Here is a 20,549-nt window from a genome sequence, read left to right as displayed (position 1 = left end):
AGTGGAACTAGTGCCAAAAATATGAGAGATCAGTTCGTGCCAAGATCAGAAATAGACAATCATTTATTTCTCCAGCAGAATGCTCCTCTCTCACTGGGCAGGATATTTCAAAGGCCATGATCCTCAATATCCGCTTTTAAACACACTTCATTTCAGAGCTCTGCATCTGAACCAACCAACGGCACTGACCATCTTGATTTGGAATAGCAACCAACTTGTTGCTATGAAGAAAATGACACATCTTTTTCGGAACATTTTGCTCTCTAGTTTCCAAGTAGAAGCTCGAAAGTGCCACTTACATGAAGTTTTCTTGACGTATCTGTTTGAATTTTCTGAAATAATGCAACTAATTCAAATTGGTTATTTGAAGTTGAAATACATCGCTTCATTCAAGTGACAGATCAGTTCAGAAAAGCACCTTCAGGTTAGTGGTATTCTATTGCAAGAGGAACATCAGACATTCTAGACAGGAAGCCCTGAATTTGGAATGCATCTCAGTCAGAGTCAGAACCTCAACTCACTTCCTGTTATAAAATAAGTTATCTGCTCCACCCATGTAACAAAGTGTGGAGCTGGATGAACACAGCAGGCCAAGTGGCATTCAGGGCCACAAAAGCTGACATTTTGGGCTTCGACCCTTCTTCAGAAAAAGGGTCTAGGCCCGAAACATCAGCTTTTGTGCTCCTGAGATGCTGCTTGGCCTGCTGTGTTCATCCAGCTCCACACTTTATTATCTCGGATTCTCCAGCGTCTGCAGTTCCCATTATATCTGCTCCACCCATTCCTGGGTTATATATAAATGATTTCTAAACCTTTCCATCACAAATTTTTTCATCTTTGCCCTGGACATTGACCATGCCTTAGGATAACTGCGATAATTTTACATCTTTTCTGCCCTGTAAGCCTGTATTTTGGATATCATAAGGTTATTCCCAGTTAGCAATCACTCTAACAAAAGGCTTATATGCCTAGTTCCAGGTGAACTTTTCTTAATGTATCCAGAACAATAAAAAGCAAAAGCTTTCTGGTGATTATTTTTAGCTTTTGGATGTAACCTACTCCTCAACAGTTCTTCTGTCATCTTTGATTAGCAGCAGGGTATGGTGCAATTAAACCTTGCTGAAGGCATAAAATGTCACATTTATTGTACAACAGTTGAACTAATGCTAATAGAACATGCATAATGTTTACGGTAAATGTTACACAACCTAGCTCCTCCAAATAATTCTGCAAAAAGGGTCAGAGGCCCTCGACTAAATCATTGTTTCATTCAAAGGGTAATAGAACTCTGAAATTCTATCCTCAAAACATCATGGCTTCTGGGTCAATTGGAAATAGACAGTTCAGTAAGGCTATCACGGGATTTGGAGCAAAGAGCAGTAAATAGAATTGAGATGGCAACCAGCCATAATTTAATGGAATGGCAGGCTGACTTGTGGAACTAACTGGCCTACTCCTGTTCTAATTCTCCTCTCCCTTTCAATTAAGAGTTTATCAACATTTAGAATCTTATTGTCTTATATTTTTCACCATTGCAGAAGTTAAGCTAGTTTTATTTAACATTTCATGAGGTGCACGAGGTCAATTCCCGGAATGGTGGGACTATCATATGTTGAAAGATTGGAGTGACTGGGCTTGTATACACTTGAGTTTAGAAGGATGAGAGGGGATCTGATTGAGGAGTATAAGATTGTTAAGGGATTGGACACTCTGGAGGCAGGAAGCACGTTTCTGCTGATGGGTGAGTCCAGAACCAGAGGACACAGTTTAAAAATAAGGGCTAGGCCATTTAGAACAGAGTTGAGGAAAAACTTCTTCACCCAGAGAAAGGTGGATATATGGAATGCTCTGCCCCAGAAGGCAGCGGAGGCCAACTCTCTGGATACTTTCAAGAAAGAGATGGATAGAGCTCTTAAAGATAGTGGAATCAAGGGTTATGGGGATAAGGCAGGAACAGGATACTGATTGTGGATGATCAGCCAAGGTCATAACGAATGGTGGTGCTGGCTTGAAGGGCCAAATGGCCTACTCCAGCACCTATTGTCTATTGTCTACTGTCTATTTCAAAGTCCAAAGCAGGCACACCCAACTCATTTTCGTTTGTTTCAATTCACCTTTCATATCTTTTCCCCAACATATGTTGACTTGATGTTTATTGATGCTTCCTGTCAATTTAGTTGTTATGTTTTGTTGGTATCTACTTTTCTTTTTATGGAGCAAGACACATGTATCTTTAGCCTTCCCTCCATCCATTCATGTGCAAATTTTGATCCCTTGCTGGATCTAATCCCATCAATCCATTTCTACTTTTTGGTTCTTTCTTTCTGAATTTCTTTTCTAATTATTGCTCTGACACTATCTTCAAGCATTATGCCTCCTTTCACTTCTCCAATCTCAATTCTCCACCCTCCCAATTCCCTGTGCCAACCCTTCAAGATTTCTTCACAAGCCAGCTCTCTTGCCGTTATTCCAGGCTTGGCTCTCTGTTGAATAAACCTGTGGCTTTCCTTTGCGCCTTTCTTGGCATTCTCCAGGGGGTTCAATACTAGCAGCAATCCCTATGACTTCATCTCACTCTGTTAATGGCCTATTTGGCACCAGTCCATTTGCTGGGGACTAACCACGTCAATCTACTTCCTGGCCAACTCACTCCTCCCAGAGCAGTGCTTCAACCATCACCTCGCCTCTTTGCATCTCCACCCTGATGGACTGTTCACATGTACATAAGCCCTCACCATCCATGAAGGTACTGTGGATAATTGCATTACCACAGATTTAACTGAAACCAAGCTGAAGGGTGATGGCACTTTCCCTCTTAATTAAGCCTCCACCCCAACTCCATCTTCCATCACTTGCCTTGTCAAGATGGTGATGTGGTGCTCATCCTCTGTTGCATCTTAGCCTGACCCCCCTTCTCCTGTGACTCTTGCTATCCTGTCCATTTCAGCTTGTTCTACCCCTCACACTACTTAGAAATGACTTGCTTTTGAACTGAGAAATAGAATAGGAAGCTTTTAACAATCCTCAACAACAACTGGAAGCATTACACTTAATGAATGATCATGTTTCATGAGGTGGCTTCTGTTAAATGTTTCAATGGATGTTACAGTCTACTCATCTTTGGATTTAAAAATGTGCACACAGCAGCCTTCATACAAACATTTCTGTTGCAGGATTTAATGAAATAATTGTGGATGATGCAGCAGCACAGTGAGCACCAAAAAAACATCACAAGTGAGTTATTACATTTACAACACATACTTGATAAAAAAAACAGACTAACACTTTCGTGTGTGGGATCCTGTCAAAAGAGGTGATTATTGCAGGGTTGTTAAAATGAATATTCTTTAATGGCAGAGACTGAAAGATAGCTATAAGACAAGGGTGATGAGGGGAGAATGTTGAGAAAAATGAGTAGACTGTAACATCCAATGGAGAATTTAGCATAAGTTATCTTGTCAAACCTGATTACTCATGCATACAATGCTATCAGTGGTTATTGAAGATTGTTAAGAGCTTTCAATTCAATCTCTACATTCAAGAGCACGTAATTTCTATGTAATGCAAAGATTTAAACAATCCATAAAAATCACCTTTCATTTATTTGCATCTTGCACAATCTCTGGATGTCTCAAAAATGCTTCACCATCAATTAAAACTGTCAGTATGGTCATAGTTTTAATGTAAGAAACACGGCTGCTGAATTTGCATAAGCAAGCTGCCAAACAAGGTTGAGATCATCAGCAGGTAATCTGTTCTGGTGAACTTGTTTGAGAAATAAATAATTGGTCTGAACAAACATTGCTATAACAATATTTTCTGCATTAGGACAACACCACAAAGTGAACAGTTCCACTCCAAGATAATAAAATGTGAGGCTGGATGAACACTGCAGGCCCAGCAGCATCTCAGGAGCACAAAAGCTGACGTTTCAGGCCTAGACCCTTCATCAGAGAGGGGGATGGGGTGAGGGTTCTGGAATAAATAGGGAGAGAGGGGGAGGCGGACCGAGGATGGAGAGAAAAGAAGATAGGTGGAGAGGAGAGTATAGGTGAGGAGGTAGGGAGGGGATAGGTCAGTCCAGGGAAGATGGACAGGTCAAGGAGGTGGGATGAGGTTAGTAGGTAGGAGATGGAGGTGTGGCTTGGGGTGGGAGGAAGGGATGGGTGAGAGGAAGAACAGGTTAGGGAGGCAGAGATGGGTTGGACTGGTTTTGGGTTGCAGTGGGTGGAGGGGAAGAGCTAGGCCGGTTGTGTGGTGCAGTGGGGGGATGGGACGAACTGGGCTGGTTTTGGGATGCGGTGGGGGAAGGGGAGATTTTGAATGCAGTGGGGGGATTCATTTTCTGAAATACTCCTCATTCCCTTGCATGCTTCAGAATCAGTTGCAGAAAGTTACAGCCAGCCAACTGATTAATCGGCAAAACATGACATCAGCTATTCACAAATGGAACTCTGCCACAGCTTACCTACTCACTCACGAACATCACCATCAGTTGTTCATTCCTCTCCACATCAGTTTACCTTCAGTGCAGCAAAATATCCCAAGGCGCATTATCAATAAGGAGCATTATCAATAAGAATGTTGACAATGAGCCACAAGTGAAGGCAGGAGACTTGAGGGTTTCTTAAAAATATGTGTTTTAAGGAGCATCTCAAAAGACGAAAGCAAGAGACATAGAGATGGAAGGGTGAAAGGAAATCCAGAGTATGGGGCCAAGGTAGCTGAATGGGTAATGCAATCAAAATCGGGGAAGCACAAGATATGGGAACCGGAGAAGCACACAGTTCTTATCTCCTTACCATGAGCTAGAGGAGATTACTAAGTTAAGAAGGGGCAATTCCATGACGGATTTTGAAAATTGATTTTAAAATTGAGATCAAATAAGGAATCAATTTAGACAAGTGAACAGAACATGGTGCAAGTTAAGATATGGTGAACACAGGTTTAAAATGATCACAAACTTATCAAGGGTAGAAGGGGCAGCATGAGATGAGATGAGCCAGAGTCAAGATCAAAGGATGGTACAGAGGTGAAACTAGGTAGTCAGGGGATGAACAGATTTATAGCCTGAAGCTCATCTCAGGGGCAAACAAGATTGCAAATTTCATAAAGACCCAGGGAAATAAATGGGAGCAATGGCCAAGGGGAGGGAGGTGTTGGAGAGCTTGCTGTATGCCAGTTAATAACAGTGATCAGATTTCAGAAAGGAATTTGTGTTGTGCTTTGAGGCATTGCTTAGAGACATGATAAAATGTTACATAAATGCAACCATTTAATCTCAACATATTGCTTCAATTATAGTGTGCTTGAATAAACAAAATGGACTCAGTACAATTCGGCAATTAGATAATTCACATGAATGATAGACACATAAATGAGCATGTTGCTCTTTATGTGACACGACCCCATCTTTAACTCTTTGTTTAAAAGAATTTATGATGACAGGGTATAAGTATGTGTTAATTGCAATAAATTTGGGAAATATAAGTGATGCAGTCAATTTACATCCCATTCAAGAATTGTCAATTTACCTAAAAAGCATCAATCAAAATCAAATTCAAAACACTATTGGAAAAATAAGTACTACCACAGACAGTAACAGAAAATCTGTTGTGCATCATTTCATACACTGTGTTATAGCTCATAATAGTTATTTCCAAAAAAAGACATTATCTTTGTCTCCTCTCTAGTTCTTTTTTTCCTAAAGTGGTGTCCTTTGGTTAGTGGCCCTCCTGATATTGGAAGCAGTTTCTCCCAAACTAATCTATCAATGATCTATTCCTCAAACTTTTGAGAATATTCATCAAATCTCATAACTGAAAGCCTGTTCCTTGCTTAAGTCTCCAGCCCTGTAAAGAATGGACACTTATTGTTCTAAACAAATGGTTCACCGGGAATAACTACATCATTTATTCTGAATTGAGAATTAACTTCCGTGTAGTAGCATGTTATATCTACTGATGTTCCACAACAGCAGCATAAACTGGACTTGCCTGCTACAATCTGTATTTATTTGTTTCACAGGGCTGTAAGTAATGTAATTTTCCATGAGTGAGCAGGGAGCAGTGGACAAAAGTATAAGCTGTGGACCCTAGCTCACTACTGAATTGAATGGAGGGTCTCTTCACTAGTATCTGGGAATTAAATGTGACCTAAAATTTCTGAAGCCAAAACACCTTTCAGCTGTGCTGTCATTTATTTCAGATAGGATGACATTTTCACGTTGGGTCCATTCGTTACAGAGCTGGAAGTTTTCATTATACAAAGGATTCTGTACATTTTGTGGGTCACAAAAATATTTAATGGTTTTTGATAAAATACATTTTAATTGAATAAAGTATTTTTTCATTATTAATAATCTCCTTCTGTTCTTACTTTTCTTGGATCCATTTGGCAATTCATTCTTAGTGTATGGGATTTGTTAGCAAAGGCAGGATTTGTTTCTCATCCCAGTGTCCTTGAGAAGGAGGCTTTGTGTCATCCTAGTGAGCTACAGTTACCAGTTGGTGAAGGCGCCCTCACAGTGTGTTTGGACAAAGAGATGCAGGACCTTGACCCAATGGGCCATGGACAATTATTTGCCTGGGTCAAACAGAAGTGCTCACAATGCCCTTTAAATGGCCAATTAACAGCTCCATGTAACTCAATATTTCATGTTTGGGTGGTTTTATTATCAAATGGTACACCTCTTCACTTTCAGAAGGAAAACACCATTTACTAGAATGAAAAAGGCCCTTCATCTTGTGATTATTCTCGACTTGGGGGTATGTGCAGAAAAGTACAGCAGCACAAAAATCCACTCGAAAATGCATTCAGTGTCATGAGCTACAGCCATTTAGATTTTCTAACAGCTTGCACATTCTCTAGGCTAGAAGAACACATTAATAACTTGACACCTTTCAATTCACAGAACAGTCACACTTCTGTCTCCTCAGAATGCAGGTGTAACATGTAAAAGGAAGCATCCCACTCTTGTTCTGATGTGACTGAATAATTGTCCCATATCATTGGGAAATTATTGAACTGAGAAGCATCTCTCCCCTAATCTGCTTCTACCCTGCATCCTTAAGGCCCTTAGTGACATCTACAATGTAGTGTACCTACAGTATGAACATATGTATAAAGAGTAAAAATAGACCATTCAAATCCTCATGCCTGCTCCACGATTTAATAAGATTATGGCTGACCGATTGTGGCCTCTACATTTCCACCCATCCCTGATACCCTTTGACACTCATGTTAGTCAAGAAACAATATAACTCTATTTTTAGAGGAACTCTATTATCTGAGGAAGAGTGCTACAAAGATTCACAATTTTGAGGATTAAAACGTCTCCTCACTTCTATCATAATTCAAAGAGCGGGCTAAGTGGATTGGCATGGGTAATGCAGGATTATAGGGATGGGTCTGAGTGGGATGCTGTTTAGAGGGTCATGATGGGCTGAACGGCCTGCTTCTACAATGTAGGGATTCAACTGTAAATAACTGGATTTATTTGCTCCTCATTTTCCCTTCTCCAGGAGAACAATTCAATGTCAATTCTACTTTGGCTTCTCCTCATCCTCAAACTGTTCTATACTTTCTCTCCTCCAACTCGACTCTGCCATTACATTTCCTCTAACCCTACTCTACAAGCTTCATTTGTCTGTCCTGTTTTACCTTCCCATATTTGACTTCTTCTAATGTTCAGCCTACCAGCCAATTCACAGTTAGCCCCATTCAATTTGTAAGGGGTGCAGATTGCTCCTCACCCAACATTGCCTAGTTTGACCACAATAGCAACTTTTTTTTGCTTTATGCTGTAAAAGACACTGCACCTGTTTAACCACAAGACTTTGTCCTTATCATTTTCTCGTTACCACTTCAATAATTTCCTAAATGATGGGTTTGCAATGAAAAACCTAAGTACTACATCACACTGCTTCTAATACCTTTAAATGTTTTGTTCACTGAGGCATTTTACAAAAACACTAAAGACTAGAAAAATTATTTTTTAGCTAAAATTACAATCTTTATACTTGAGATGCAGGGGTGGATCTTGATTTTTATGCAATAAGGTAAAACGAGCAAGTCAGCATCCTATTTTACTGCCCTCCTTGAAGAAGTCAGTAAAAATAAAATTGGGAGTGATGTAAAACAGGCTGTTATTTTATTATCACCCATTTCATACTGTCCCACTAATTCAAAATTATATATCTCTAATCCTTAGTATGATTAATATGAACAGAAAATAAACCAGATTAGGAATCACTCTCATTTTTGTTTTGAAACTGTTTGGGCTGAATAAAGGAGGGGAGCTCAGATAAAATATGTGATCAATCAATTTTCATTACTTGTCTCCAGTGTAGCTGACATTTGAATAGTTCCCTCTCCTCAGAGCTTTCTCACAATCCATTCTCCACTAGACTTTCCATTTCTCTGACTCTGGCTTGTTGTAAATCCTCCATCTCTTTATGGGAAAGAGGGCTTCAGCTGTGTGGACCCTACAACTAGGAATTTCTTCCTTAAACCTCCCATCTTCCCATCCGCACTTTCTTGAAGTGCCCCTTTAAATCCCATCTGTTTGATCACCCGTTAGTCACCTTTCTAAATAGTTGCTTAGGCTTGTCATTCATGTTTTTCACAATGTTCCCTAGCATTTCTTTTTCCGTTAGAAGTGCAATTTATACACTAATTATCATTACTAATTTCTTCAGTACTGAAAGTAGAATGTGGGTCAATGGTACAATAATATCTAGTGCAATCTTACTGAATAGAAGATGTCAACGTGCATCTGGTGATTGAGAAATTCTGAACAAGCAGAGGCATTCTTATTTACAAAGTAAGAGACATAGGCCTTTGGAAAGAGAATAAACTTGTCAAAAAGCTGAAAGGTGCACAGAACAAAAAGGTGCCAGAGATGGCAATGCATAAAAAAGGAACTGAGAGGCATGAGTGTAAGACACACACCAAAGAAAAACTGAAGTATAATCGATGTTAAGGAATATATATAGATGTAAAATACCGTCGTCTTTGACAATGATGAATAATCAGAATATATCAGACATCAGATGGTGTTGCTGCATGTGAAATACAAAGTAAATGGATAGACAGAAGAAATGAACGACACTACTGGACAGATGGATTAGGAATGAAGGAGAAAGGGACAGAGAAGGACAGAGAATATCTGCAATAAGATTAATATGGGAGAGTTTCTTGCCCATTCATGGAGGTTTGTGTACAAGTAGTAGAAATCTGAATGAAACAGAGGAGAGATAACAGCTCTGACAAATGGGAGAGAAAAGAGCTTTCATTTTTTTGAAAGACAAAATAAACAAAAAGGACAGAAATTGGGCTGAATTTTCATTTGTAGAGTCAGAACTCCCTGACATCAGATGAATGTGACTTTTAACCAGAAAACTAATTCAAAGTCAGTGTGTGCACTCAATGTTCAAACAGCCAAATACAGAGACATAGAATGGGTGGGAGAGCTGTGGGCAGGAGTGAATTAAAACCAATAGAGTAGTGAGTTTAGAGGGAATTGGAAACAGGAGAGTAGGGACAGGAGAGAGCAACAGGCACCAGAGTGACCCTGATATTTAACAATGCCCTCCGTGATGTCCTTTAGGGTGTGGTGACATTCTACTTTAGACAGTGTCAGGAGAAGGCCAGCCGGGTAGACCAAGCAGGCCTGTCCAAAGGTGGTAGAGGAAGTGAGCGATTGAAGTTTGGTGAGGAAGATATTGATACAGAGCAGCTTCCTCAAAGTGGAAAGGCAAGTGTAATGGACTGTTACAGCTCTGCAGAAGCAGCTACCGTGGGGAACAACTTGGTTTAACAACATTAAGTCTTCCAAGTGGATAGAGAAACCAAGGCAGCCCGGGTGGAGGAATGCCATTAACATCATTTCCAAATGGAAGAAGAAATAATCAAAGCTGCACGGCCGAATGCAGCCTTCACCCCAGCTTCTAACTCAGCACGGTAGAACCACAAACAATCTCAGAATGGGGGTGGCACAGAGCTATCAACACTTCGGAGGTGAATTGCAGGTAATGAGCGAGCGTGGAGGCACTCACCACTGGGAGAATGGAACACAGGCACAGCCATGCTCACTTGGGTGAAATCACGCAGTCTTAGGAGTCATTTACCAGTCAGGTATTCTGGGATCACAGATGTGTAACCACTTCAGAATTCCTTCATATGATGCAAAATAACAGCAGCAGATTGATGAAATCCACTCAACATATGAGCAGTGTCACATTTTAGTGTTTCAAGTGCTTGAGCTCCTCTATTGAAAGAATAGCCAACCTCATGGACAGCTAAACACAGCATCACTGAGTGTATTCAAGAGCAGCACATTGATATACACAACATGTATGCCATACTTAGTAGATTTGACAGGTGAGTGACACTAATGGTACAAGAAATCATGAAGATATCCTAGAGAGTTACTGCCCTAAATGTCAAAGGATCTATTAAAGGTTTGGGAGATGACATTGAGGGAGACACCCTTAACTCTGTCCTGAATCACCATCTGCCTTGTTGGCCCCTTTGACTGCACAATGACCTGTGCAAGATGGTTCTTGACTGAGTCTGATCTTGAATAATACCAGTGGAGCAAGTAGAGCAATTAGTGAAAGAGCACCCTCCCCATTGGCTACCTCCATCTCATCCCCAACCAGAAGGAGACAACACCATAAATGTGGCCATGAGTGAAAGCAACCACATTGATAATATCACAAGCATCCACCCCGTCACCCCCACTCCACCTCTCAAATAGATAAAAATAGTTTGGTTGCACCCCAAATGACAAAGTCATCATTTTGAGCAACTTGCCACTTCTCACCTTCAGTTTCGAAATGACAGCTTGTCAAACTTGTGCAGGGAAATAATTAAGGTTCTCAGCACCATACCCTTCCAAGACCGCTTGCCCTCTTCCCTCCTATGTTGCCCTACAACTGCTATGCCCATTCCTTTGAAAGAGAACACCACATTCAGGCTTGCCCTCTTCCCTCCTATGTTGCCCTACAACTGCTATGCCCATTCCTTTGAAAGAGAACACCACATTCAGGCTTGAGAAATGACATTAAATTTATACGGTTATCTCAAGGGTTGTTTCCAATAAGCAAATGTATATAAATCATTGCACTTCACAGTCATAAATGGTCGGCAGTCTTTGAGCAGAAGGATTTGTTTATTTCTTTGTGTAAACTGAAAGGTCCCTTCTCTACATTATGAAGCAAATACAACAATTAATTTCCACAAAAACTAATTACTTGTTCTGGCTCAGAGTATAATCATTCGAATTTAGGGAACCCTGCAGCGAATTCTTAGCCCTGTAGGAAGAACAGAAGCTCCTATATCATGTGTAGCTCATCTAAAATTGACAAAGTGGTCCAGTTACTGCAATGTTCTCCTGAAGGTGTTAGTCAAGACTGAATTACATTTTGAAGATTATGCAATTAAATTAGGATCATTTTAATATTTCTGAATTACTAAGATTCTGCAGATTTCCAATGGATAACATGCTGGAAGTAGGATGAAATTTCACTGCTGATTTCCACTGATTTATTTCAGAAGGACCACTTGAATTGAGGTTGTAATTGACTAGTTCAGTGATATCCTCAAACCCTCAATTGATTGTCATGTCAAAATGCCTGGACCCATACTTGAAGTATGATCATTTGTGGAGATACTGAAGAAATGTCAACTTGCCCATGTTGCCTTAGGTGAAATATGGGACAATTGGAATGGGGTGTAGGGACAAGCAAAAACAACTGTTGAAAGGAATATTTGTTTTTCAATACTTGCAATATTTAAATCTTAATATTTTAGGCAGTCAAAATAAGACCTGCAAAGAAAACCATTGCAGCTTTTAAAAGCTCACTGTCAACAATACAGCATATTTTACACATAAAATTGTGCACAGCTCTTCCCACAACATGATGCTTGGACATTTCATACAGCATGAGTACGGTAGTGTGTTACAGTGTTGTGTTCCTGTATTAATAATCCAGCAAACATGAATTCACATACTATTAAGCCTTTTGAATTCAGCTTTCAAAGAATTTGGAAATCAAAAGCCAACATCTATAAAAGCGACAATGAAGATGATACTTGAGGAAAGGAAACTTAGCATCCAGAGCCAGCCTGGAGTGTGTTTAACCTGTTACAGTGCAATGTGGTTCCTCTGCAATGACCTAGCCACTCAATGTTGGTGTCACTGCCTCTGGTCCATTCAGGAAACGTCACCTTTGCCAGCCACATCCACATCCCAAGACTCTTTACCCTAAGACAATGTGGATGTAGGATCCCCTCAATTTCTTATGCAACATGTCTGACTATGAGAAAGTATGTTGGAGCTGATCAGAGTGATTAACCTGCTGAGCCTCCATCCCTCCTCTGTGTGTGAGAATAAACAATCTGTACTCACTACCTTCCTGTAACTGTCCAGCTAAGATCAGAAGCCCAAGTTTCCACTATACTTGGTACAAAGTTCAAATGATGCAAGACTGCCTCCTGCAGGTACTGTGCCATATCTTATAAACTTAATACATTCAGTAATAGGAGCATCGAGCTGACATACATATAACATTACAGCTTTTCCATTCATGCGTATTATGACAGCACAGTTTAAAAGCTCTTGTATAATTACACTATGACTTTGGCCTGTGTGGGTGAACTATCGTGGCATATCAATATTGAAGTAATAATTATTGTAAAACCTACACTGCATCAAAAAACAAGTACCTTTTAACAGCCCTTTTGAAGCATAAAAGCCTATCTTGATCCGTGTAAAACAGGAAATATTTCTTCAAGGCATTTATCGTTGAGCGTGTAGTATTTCAATCAATATAAATACCACACATTTAGACAACAGATCAACGGTCATATCTTCCACCTTTGCAATTGCTACCCAATTAATGTTCGCTTAGAAAGGTCAGGTTGCTGGGCTGTTTATTCACTGGAGAGCACCCTTAGTGAACGAAGTGGTTATGTGATGTTGGCCTGTCCTAAGACGTCTCATTGTCACCAACCGGCCGCGTTGTTTCTCGTGGCTTTATAAATGACATTGTCACAATCTCGAATACAGTCCGAAACAATGTAGTATCGACGCGTCTGGCCTTTCACAGAACTGTGTATTGCAGACGCGCAGCCTTTTCAGAGCTCAACCTACATCATTTCCTCAACACCAGTATCACAGACCTCGGCTCTTAAGAATCAGACTGATGAACAGATTGCATTTTGTCAGAGTTAATGGTGAAGGTGTTGTAAGACATGTTGTCTGCTGCTAGCTCTCGCATACAAATACCACCCTGAACATTCAGGCTCCATATTTCAGTGCCAGTCAGACGCTCGCTAACAATGATTTCCAATTAACCCATTCAGCCACTCTGTAGAAGTCTGTGCTTTTCCTGATATACCGTGCTCACTCTTGCTTTCATTTAATCCCGCCCATGCCTCCATTCTCATTTAAATCTGTTTGCGACCTGACTGCCAGATTATCTGGATCGTACAAATGGCACAGAATGACACCTACGCTGATGCTCTGATTTCCAGCGACCCAATACATCGTCAGCTGTCCCGCTCAAACAGATGCTTCCTGTTCTTTCTTTTTACCCTTAATTTTTCCCCAGCTAGGCTGACTCAACAACTGCTGTTATAAACCTAAAAGGTGAAACGCCCTTTTTTTCATTCACCGGGTGCTGCATCTTGTAAACATCGGGTCATGGCCTGGTTGGAAGGGCAGGAAAGTGGTGGACATTGACTCAACTTTTCCAATGGTGCCCTGTGCGGTTCGCCTTGAGAGTCTAACCCTAGGAAGCCCGACCGCAAGCCCCAACGCTGGGTTTGAGATCGGGACAGTCTCGATCTCACATGCTGGGAGTTGGCACAATTGATCTGAGAGGCCGGCAGGGATGATAGGGGGTGCCTATTGAACCCGGGGCTGCAGCACTGGTGTGCGAGCTAACGCTGTACATCCTCGGGGTAAAAGCTGCATTGCAGGGTGAAAGCAATTCTGGCCTTGAAGATTTTGCTCATCATTTATAGATGATGGCTGGGGGGGTGGGGGAGAGAGAGTCTGATGGTGAACGAGCTGGAGAGAGGGGATGGGGGGGGGGGAACGTTGTTTTAACAGGCGACCTTCCCGGTTGCATATAAACAAAAGCGCAAGGAGTGGGAGGCGACCGGAGGGAGTCCGGCTACACGTCAATGCCCGAGGCACAAGTTAGTCATTGCTGGGACATTGAGACCTGAGCGGACCTGTCAACAACAACATGTTCCAGGGAAGCCAGCGTCTGACACAAACTCGATACCAGCAATCTTTGCTTCTATTCATTGCAATATAGCGACCTGAATATTTCAGTGGCGCAGAAAGGCTGATTTTAACACAGACGAACTCCTGTTCACCATAAAGTGTGCTACAGCAGTGCAGTTTTTACCCCGAGGATGTACAACGTTACTTTGTACGCCAGCGCTACACAGCTGCAGGCACCCCCTATCATCTCTGCCAGTCTATCAGTTAAATTGTCCCAACTCCCATCAGCTTCCCGTGCTTCTCAGCTCGTTCGGCCTTTAAACGAGTGTTTTCTTTTTCTTTCCCCTGCTCCTTCGCTCTTACGCCAACTCTCCCCGAACTTGGGTCCGTGTGGATTTGTTTTTGGAGGAAACGCCATCATGAGCCAACGAGAGACTCCTGGAACTTGCCTGTCTCCTCCCCCCGCCCCGACCCCCGCGTCCCGCCAGCTTGAAGTCAGAAACTGCAAGGCTGCAGACAAATAGCGGCGGCAGCTAAAGGAATTATTGCTATTTGGAGTGCAACAAATAAAGAATCCGCCACAAGATCCTCATTGAACATAACTAAGAGTCTCAGTAAACGCACCGCTTTATGGTCGGTGAAGTGGATGCTATCTCCTTACAGTTAACATTCGTCAGAGTTGCATTTTGTGTTATTTAATAAATATTACTGGTGCTTCAGTTGTCAAGAGTCGTGTCCCTGAAACATTACAGACTGACACACTGACACCGACACACACAAAGACAGAAACACACTCACCCAAACCCACACTCACATACACATGCGTGCACTCATGCAAACACATTCTATCTCACACACACATACACACTAACTCACTCAAACACACACACACTCAAACATGCAAATACAAACACAGAACCACGAACACACACTCACTCAAATAGACACACACATGCCTACATTCATTCAAGCATACTTAAAGCAAAAAAACTAACGCACACTCTCACTCGCACTCGTGCCTGCACTCATTCAGACAGATTTATGCAAACACATACAACCCCAAAGCACTCTCACTCACTCAAACAAATAGCAAGTCAAATACGCACTCAAAACCATTTAGTCACCTAAACACTCTCACGCTCAAACACACACCCGCCTAAACACATACTAACTCGCACGTTCAACCACACACACCCACTAACTCACACGCTCGTAAGACACAAACACATAACCAGCTCGAACACACACACACACACACACACATACAGAGTCAGGCAGAAATCTTACCTTAAAAAGTCTCAGTATATTGGCCACCATGATGGAGACGGAACTTGCAGAAGCGCCTATAACTCCCACGATCTTGTCTGGTTTGGTGATAATGGGCGCCTCTCCGCTGGCACACCTCACGTCCGTGGTGTCTTTCTCGATCAGGGCTTGGACGAAGGTGAGGGACTGCTCCAGGGCGTAGGTGTCCCGGGAGCAGGTGTCCAGGATGCGGACCCCCAGGGTGATGTTGGTGAGTAGATCGGGGTCCCGGTTCAGCTGGTCGACGGCGTGCAGCATCGCCTCCATCCGGTGGATGCCTTTCTCCTTCTTGATTTCGCCGCAGGCGGCTCCGGACTGTCCCCGGGAATGCACCGGGAAGAGGCCCCCGAGGATAATGTCTCCTTCCAGGCGGATGGAGTGGGCATGTTCCTGCGCAGCGCCCTGGAGCCAGTGGAAGGCGGCCAGGAGGGCGAGCAGGTGGCGGCGCGGTAGCCTCATGGTTCCAGGAGCAGGACGAGCGGCTCCGACCTGGGGAGGGCAACGGGGAACGCTAGCGGGACCAGAGACTGCCCGGGTGCCTGGGGCAGGGGACGTGACAGTAACTGGAGGCTCCTACAGCATCCTGAAGCAGCTCAGTGAGCAGCATCTTGCAGAAGATTTAGCAGCCTTTCCTTCTCCCCCTGTTCCAGCAATCCCAGCAGAAAGCAGCTAGGTCCTCCCTCTCTCTCTCTCTCTTATGTTTGAGCGCTTCTCTCGGTTCGTCAAGCTTAAATTTCTTTGCAAAAGACGAAGCTGCCTCTCCACACTCTCCGGATACTCGCCTTCTCCCTGCCGGCGCCCTGTTGATGTGCAACGAGGAGATAAGAGAAATAAATGAATGGGGAATTAAACCAGCCTTAAGTTCACTGGTGAAACAGTTAACAGCACACAAGCAGCCCTCCCCTCACTTGCTGCCCCCACTAAGCTCTCACACAGGAGAAATATCCAGGACAGCTCTGACCCACCCACAGTAACAAATCCCCTTTCAGAAACTGGGATTATACATCAGTGGGCGCCCACTGCGTCTCCCCAAGTCCCTTTTCCGACTGGGTGCCAACCGAAGCTTGCCCAGTTTGCGCTCCTGTTTGGACACCCCAGCGCCTGGCGCCTCGTTGCTCAGCCCCGCACCCTCGCCGTTGTGTCCACCAGCACCGACACGGTGTCTGCCTGGAGGATGCTATGACTCCTTTATCCAATCTCGGCACCCGGCAGTCCCGCGTCAGGCACGGCGTTACTCTCACAGGAAGATAGTCCGCACGGCTGCTGCTTCCTTCTCTGCCTCTCTGTCCCTCACATCTAACTGCTACACAGCAAAGTGATCTTATCCCAGATCAGGAAAAGAACGTTCAGTCCCTGAGAACTGCTCTGTTATTCAATTCGAAGGTACGCAGCACTGAAACAGGCCGTTCGGCACAACAGATCGCTGCTGCCGTTAATGTTCCACTCGACCCTCTTTCTCCACACTTGATTTAAGCCCATCAGCAGAACCGGTATCTCTCACCTCAATGACATTGGGTTCCCTCTTAAATACATCTATTTTCTTATCCTGAACAACATTCGAAACAGGGATTAAACATTTTCCTCCTGTTTGTTTTAGTGAGGTTTATTTACATTGCGCTTATATTCATGTGTCATTGTTTTAGCTTCATAGCTGCCAGCTCACACATCTTTTCCCGGTATCCTATCAAATCCCCTCTTCATTTTTAAACCTTTTCCAGCCCATCCACAGGTTTCTGGTGAAAATAGCCACCCCGTGATCAGTCTTTCTTGATAGTTGCAATCCCTCAAATTATTTATTAATATCTTTTTCATCCTCTCCAGTGTGTTTTGTCAGAAGGAGACTAGAAATGTGCACAAGTTCGGTCTAATCAAACTTCTGTACAGGTTTAACACAACTTCACTGCTTTTCAAATACATGTCTTTAGAAATGACCACCAATGCTTTGCATTTCCAGTAGAGTTGTTCGCTTGAACTTATCCTATTTAAACCTCCTCTTATTTCCAAGGAATATATTTTTTCACAGCAAGTTGCACCATGTCACATTTAGTGTCAATACTGTGTGGAACTGGAGGAACATAGCAAGTCAGGGAGCATCAAAGGAGCAGGAAAGTCGATGTTTCGGGCTTACACCTGCAGTTCTTGCTATCTCCATATCACAATTAGTTCAGTTGAAATTCCCCTGTCATTTAGACACCAACTATTTGACAGATTTTCTTTTCTCTCCCCAATCTTTCCCATTATTAACTATTCCTCACCTTCCAAATTGCTTTTAAATCCAAATTTTAAATTCCAGCACATCTGACCTGTTTACATAACTGGTGACCAATACTTGTCCCAGTCTTGGTATCGTTTGTACATCCATCCATCTGTCTTAACTATCTTCAGCACCTACTCATTGTGTTTGGTTTTGTAACTAGCTTGGCACTTGCCCTCTGATTTCACACGTTCTTACCTTTATTAGAGTTGACTATATGGTACCTTACTGAAGGCTTTTTAAAAACCCAGGTGCATTACATTTGCTACATTTAACTGTGCCCATTTCTACTCCTTCTTCAAAGAACTCAGTGAGGCTGGAGTACAACCTTCTTTTTTGGACTCAATGCTACTATTCTCCAAGGATAGCAGGGTGGCTCAATGGTTAGCGCTGCTGCCTCACAGCACTAGGGACCTGAGTTTGATACCAGCCTTAGGTGACTGTGTGTGTGGAGTTTCGCACATTCTCCCTGCGTCTGGGTGGGTTTCCTCCCACAGTCCAAAGATGTGCAGGCTAGGTGGATTGGCCGTTCTAAATTGTTCATAGTGCCCAGAGATGTTTAGGTTAGGTAGGTTGGACATGGGAAATTAGGGGAATGGGTCTTGGTGGGATGCTGTTCGGGGGGGGCAGTGTGAACTTGTTGGCCAAATGGCCTGTTTTCACACTGTAGAGATTCTGTGCTACTTATAAAATCATTGAATCCCTACATGTGGAAACAGGCCCTTCGGACCAACAAGTCTATGCCAAACCTCAGAGCATCCCACCCAGACCCATTCCCCTATAATGCACCTAATCTACACACACCTACGGGCAATTTAGCGTGGCCAATCCACCTAACCTGCACATCTTTGTACTGTGGGAAGAAACCAGAGCACCCGGAGGAAACCCACACAGACACAGGGAGAATGTGCAAACTCCACGCAGACAGTTACCTGAGGGTGGAATCAAACCTGGGTCCCTGGTGCTGTGAGGCAGCAGTGCTAACCGCTGAGCCACCGTGCTGCCCAAAACCAATCAAAGTTCGAGCAAAGGTTCCAATGTCTTTCCTACAGTTTGTTTATCTTTCCCTGGAATGTTGTACATTTCTTTATAACTATAAAATTAACATGAAATAATGGCTGATTTGTATTATAATCCAATTTTTCTGTATTGTTTACATTACTTCTTAATTCTGTTGGCTAAAAAATACTAGTAATCTCAAACCTGAAGCTTTCAATTAATATAGCAATAACAGCTTTGTGGTAGACAAACATTTAGATTTCCATAGCCATTTGTGCTGTCTGATAATAACAAATGAGCTTTTATTTTAAAATTGTGGCCCTGGGACACTCCCAAGGGAGGAACTCGTTTTGAAAGTTAAGTTGTCAAATTGTTTAGCTAGCGTAGATCCTTAATTAGATCACCTCTTACTTTTATATACTTGAGGAACTGCAACATTTGTGCATGCAAGTTGTCCAGAGCTGAACGTAGTATTTTAGATGGAATCTCGCTAATGTTTAAAGTGATTATAACATAACTTCCACCTCATGCCTGATTCAGTAAGGTCAGCAAACAAGCAATCTTGGTTAGTAAAAAGTCTTCCATATTATTTGAAATCCCGTTGAGTTTACTTTGAAGTTAAATGTACTTTGCAGCTGCAGTCTTGTAGAATCATACAATGGCACTGAAACTAACCATTGAATCTGGGTGTGTTACCCCTCTGCAAGAGAAACTGAACTAGGTTGTTTCCCAGGAAGCATTTTCTGTTCATATATTTATTCAATCCTCTTCTGAAAGCTTCCCCATGATCTCACGCAATACATTTCAGATCCTAATCACTGACTGAATAAAAATGTTTTCTTCAGGTCACCATTATTACTTTGGCCAATCACGTAAAATTGGTGTTCTCTAGTTCTGGATTCTTACAAAAAGCTGTTTCCAGTTTTGTGGATCTGTTCTGTCTAAACCCCTCATTGTTTTGAACACCTCAAACAAATCTTCATCCTCATCTAGCTAAGGGTAAGAGAGCAGTACCAGTTTCACCAATCAAACCACGGAACTAAAGTTCATCATCACTGCAATTATTCTCATGTTATATTTTCCTGCACTCCCTCTAATGCCTTCACATCCTTCCTAAAGTTTGGGCACATTACTTCAGCTGAGTTGGAATCAAGATATTATATATGCGTGTTGTAACCTCATTGCTTTTTCACTCTATGCTTGTAAAGTTCAGAGTCTATATGCTTTGTGAACCAATTTCATAACCTGTCATGCTCCCTCCAATGATATGTATACAAATACGCCCAGCTTCTTTGCTCCATTAGATTATAGCCTTTAATTTGTATTGTCTTTCTAGCCTCTTGGTGGCTAATAATTTCACACTTCTTGGAATTAAATTTCATCTGCCACTTGTCCACTCATTTTATCAGCCTGTTCACATACACTTGAAATTTATCATTATCCTCCATTTTACATTTAATAAAGCAGGAGTCTTAACACTGACCCCCGGAGAACCCTATTCCATACCTTTCTCTGCTCTGAAAAATAACTAATCTTTATGTCTTGTCACAGTCAATGTTGTATCCACGCTACTCTATTATTCCTTTAGCTGACAAACCTATTATTTAGCATTTATCAAATGTCTTTTAAAAGTCAACATACACTACAATGCATTATCCTAATCAATGCTTTCTGTTCCCTCATCAGAAAAACAAACAAGTTAGTTAAACATGACTTGCCCATAACAAATTCATGTTGGGTGTCTTTAAT

At 42.2% G+C, this 20,549-nt stretch overlaps 1 protein-coding gene across 7 annotated transcripts in view; it reads right to left on the bottom strand.

The window, feature by feature from the left end:
• LOC125461078 (metabotropic glutamate receptor 8) overlaps window positions 1-20,549 on the bottom strand; it is a 384,941-nt gene that overhangs the window by 345,507 nt on the left and 18,885 nt on the right. Inside the window, exons 1-2 of one of the 7 annotated variants that reach the window (XM_048549440.2) lie at window positions 17,049-17,177; window positions 15,530-16,347 (exon numbers count right to left, since the gene is read on the bottom strand). In XM_048549440.2, coding sequence (XP_048405397.1) covers window positions 15,530-16,006 — 477 coding nt within the window. In that variant the 5' untranslated portion in view covers window positions 16,007-16,347; window positions 17,049-17,177. The other 6 variants (XM_048549442.2, XM_048549439.2, XM_048549443.2 and 3 more) reach the window with 6 other exon arrangements.

This window comes from Stegostoma tigrinum, chromosome 18 (assembly GCF_030684315.1).
Source record: "Stegostoma tigrinum isolate sSteTig4 chromosome 18, sSteTig4.hap1, whole genome shotgun sequence".
NCBI lineage: Eukaryota > Metazoa > Chordata > Chondrichthyes > Orectolobiformes > Stegostomatidae > Stegostoma > Stegostoma tigrinum.
This window is presented reverse-complemented; position numbering and strand designations above follow the sequence as displayed.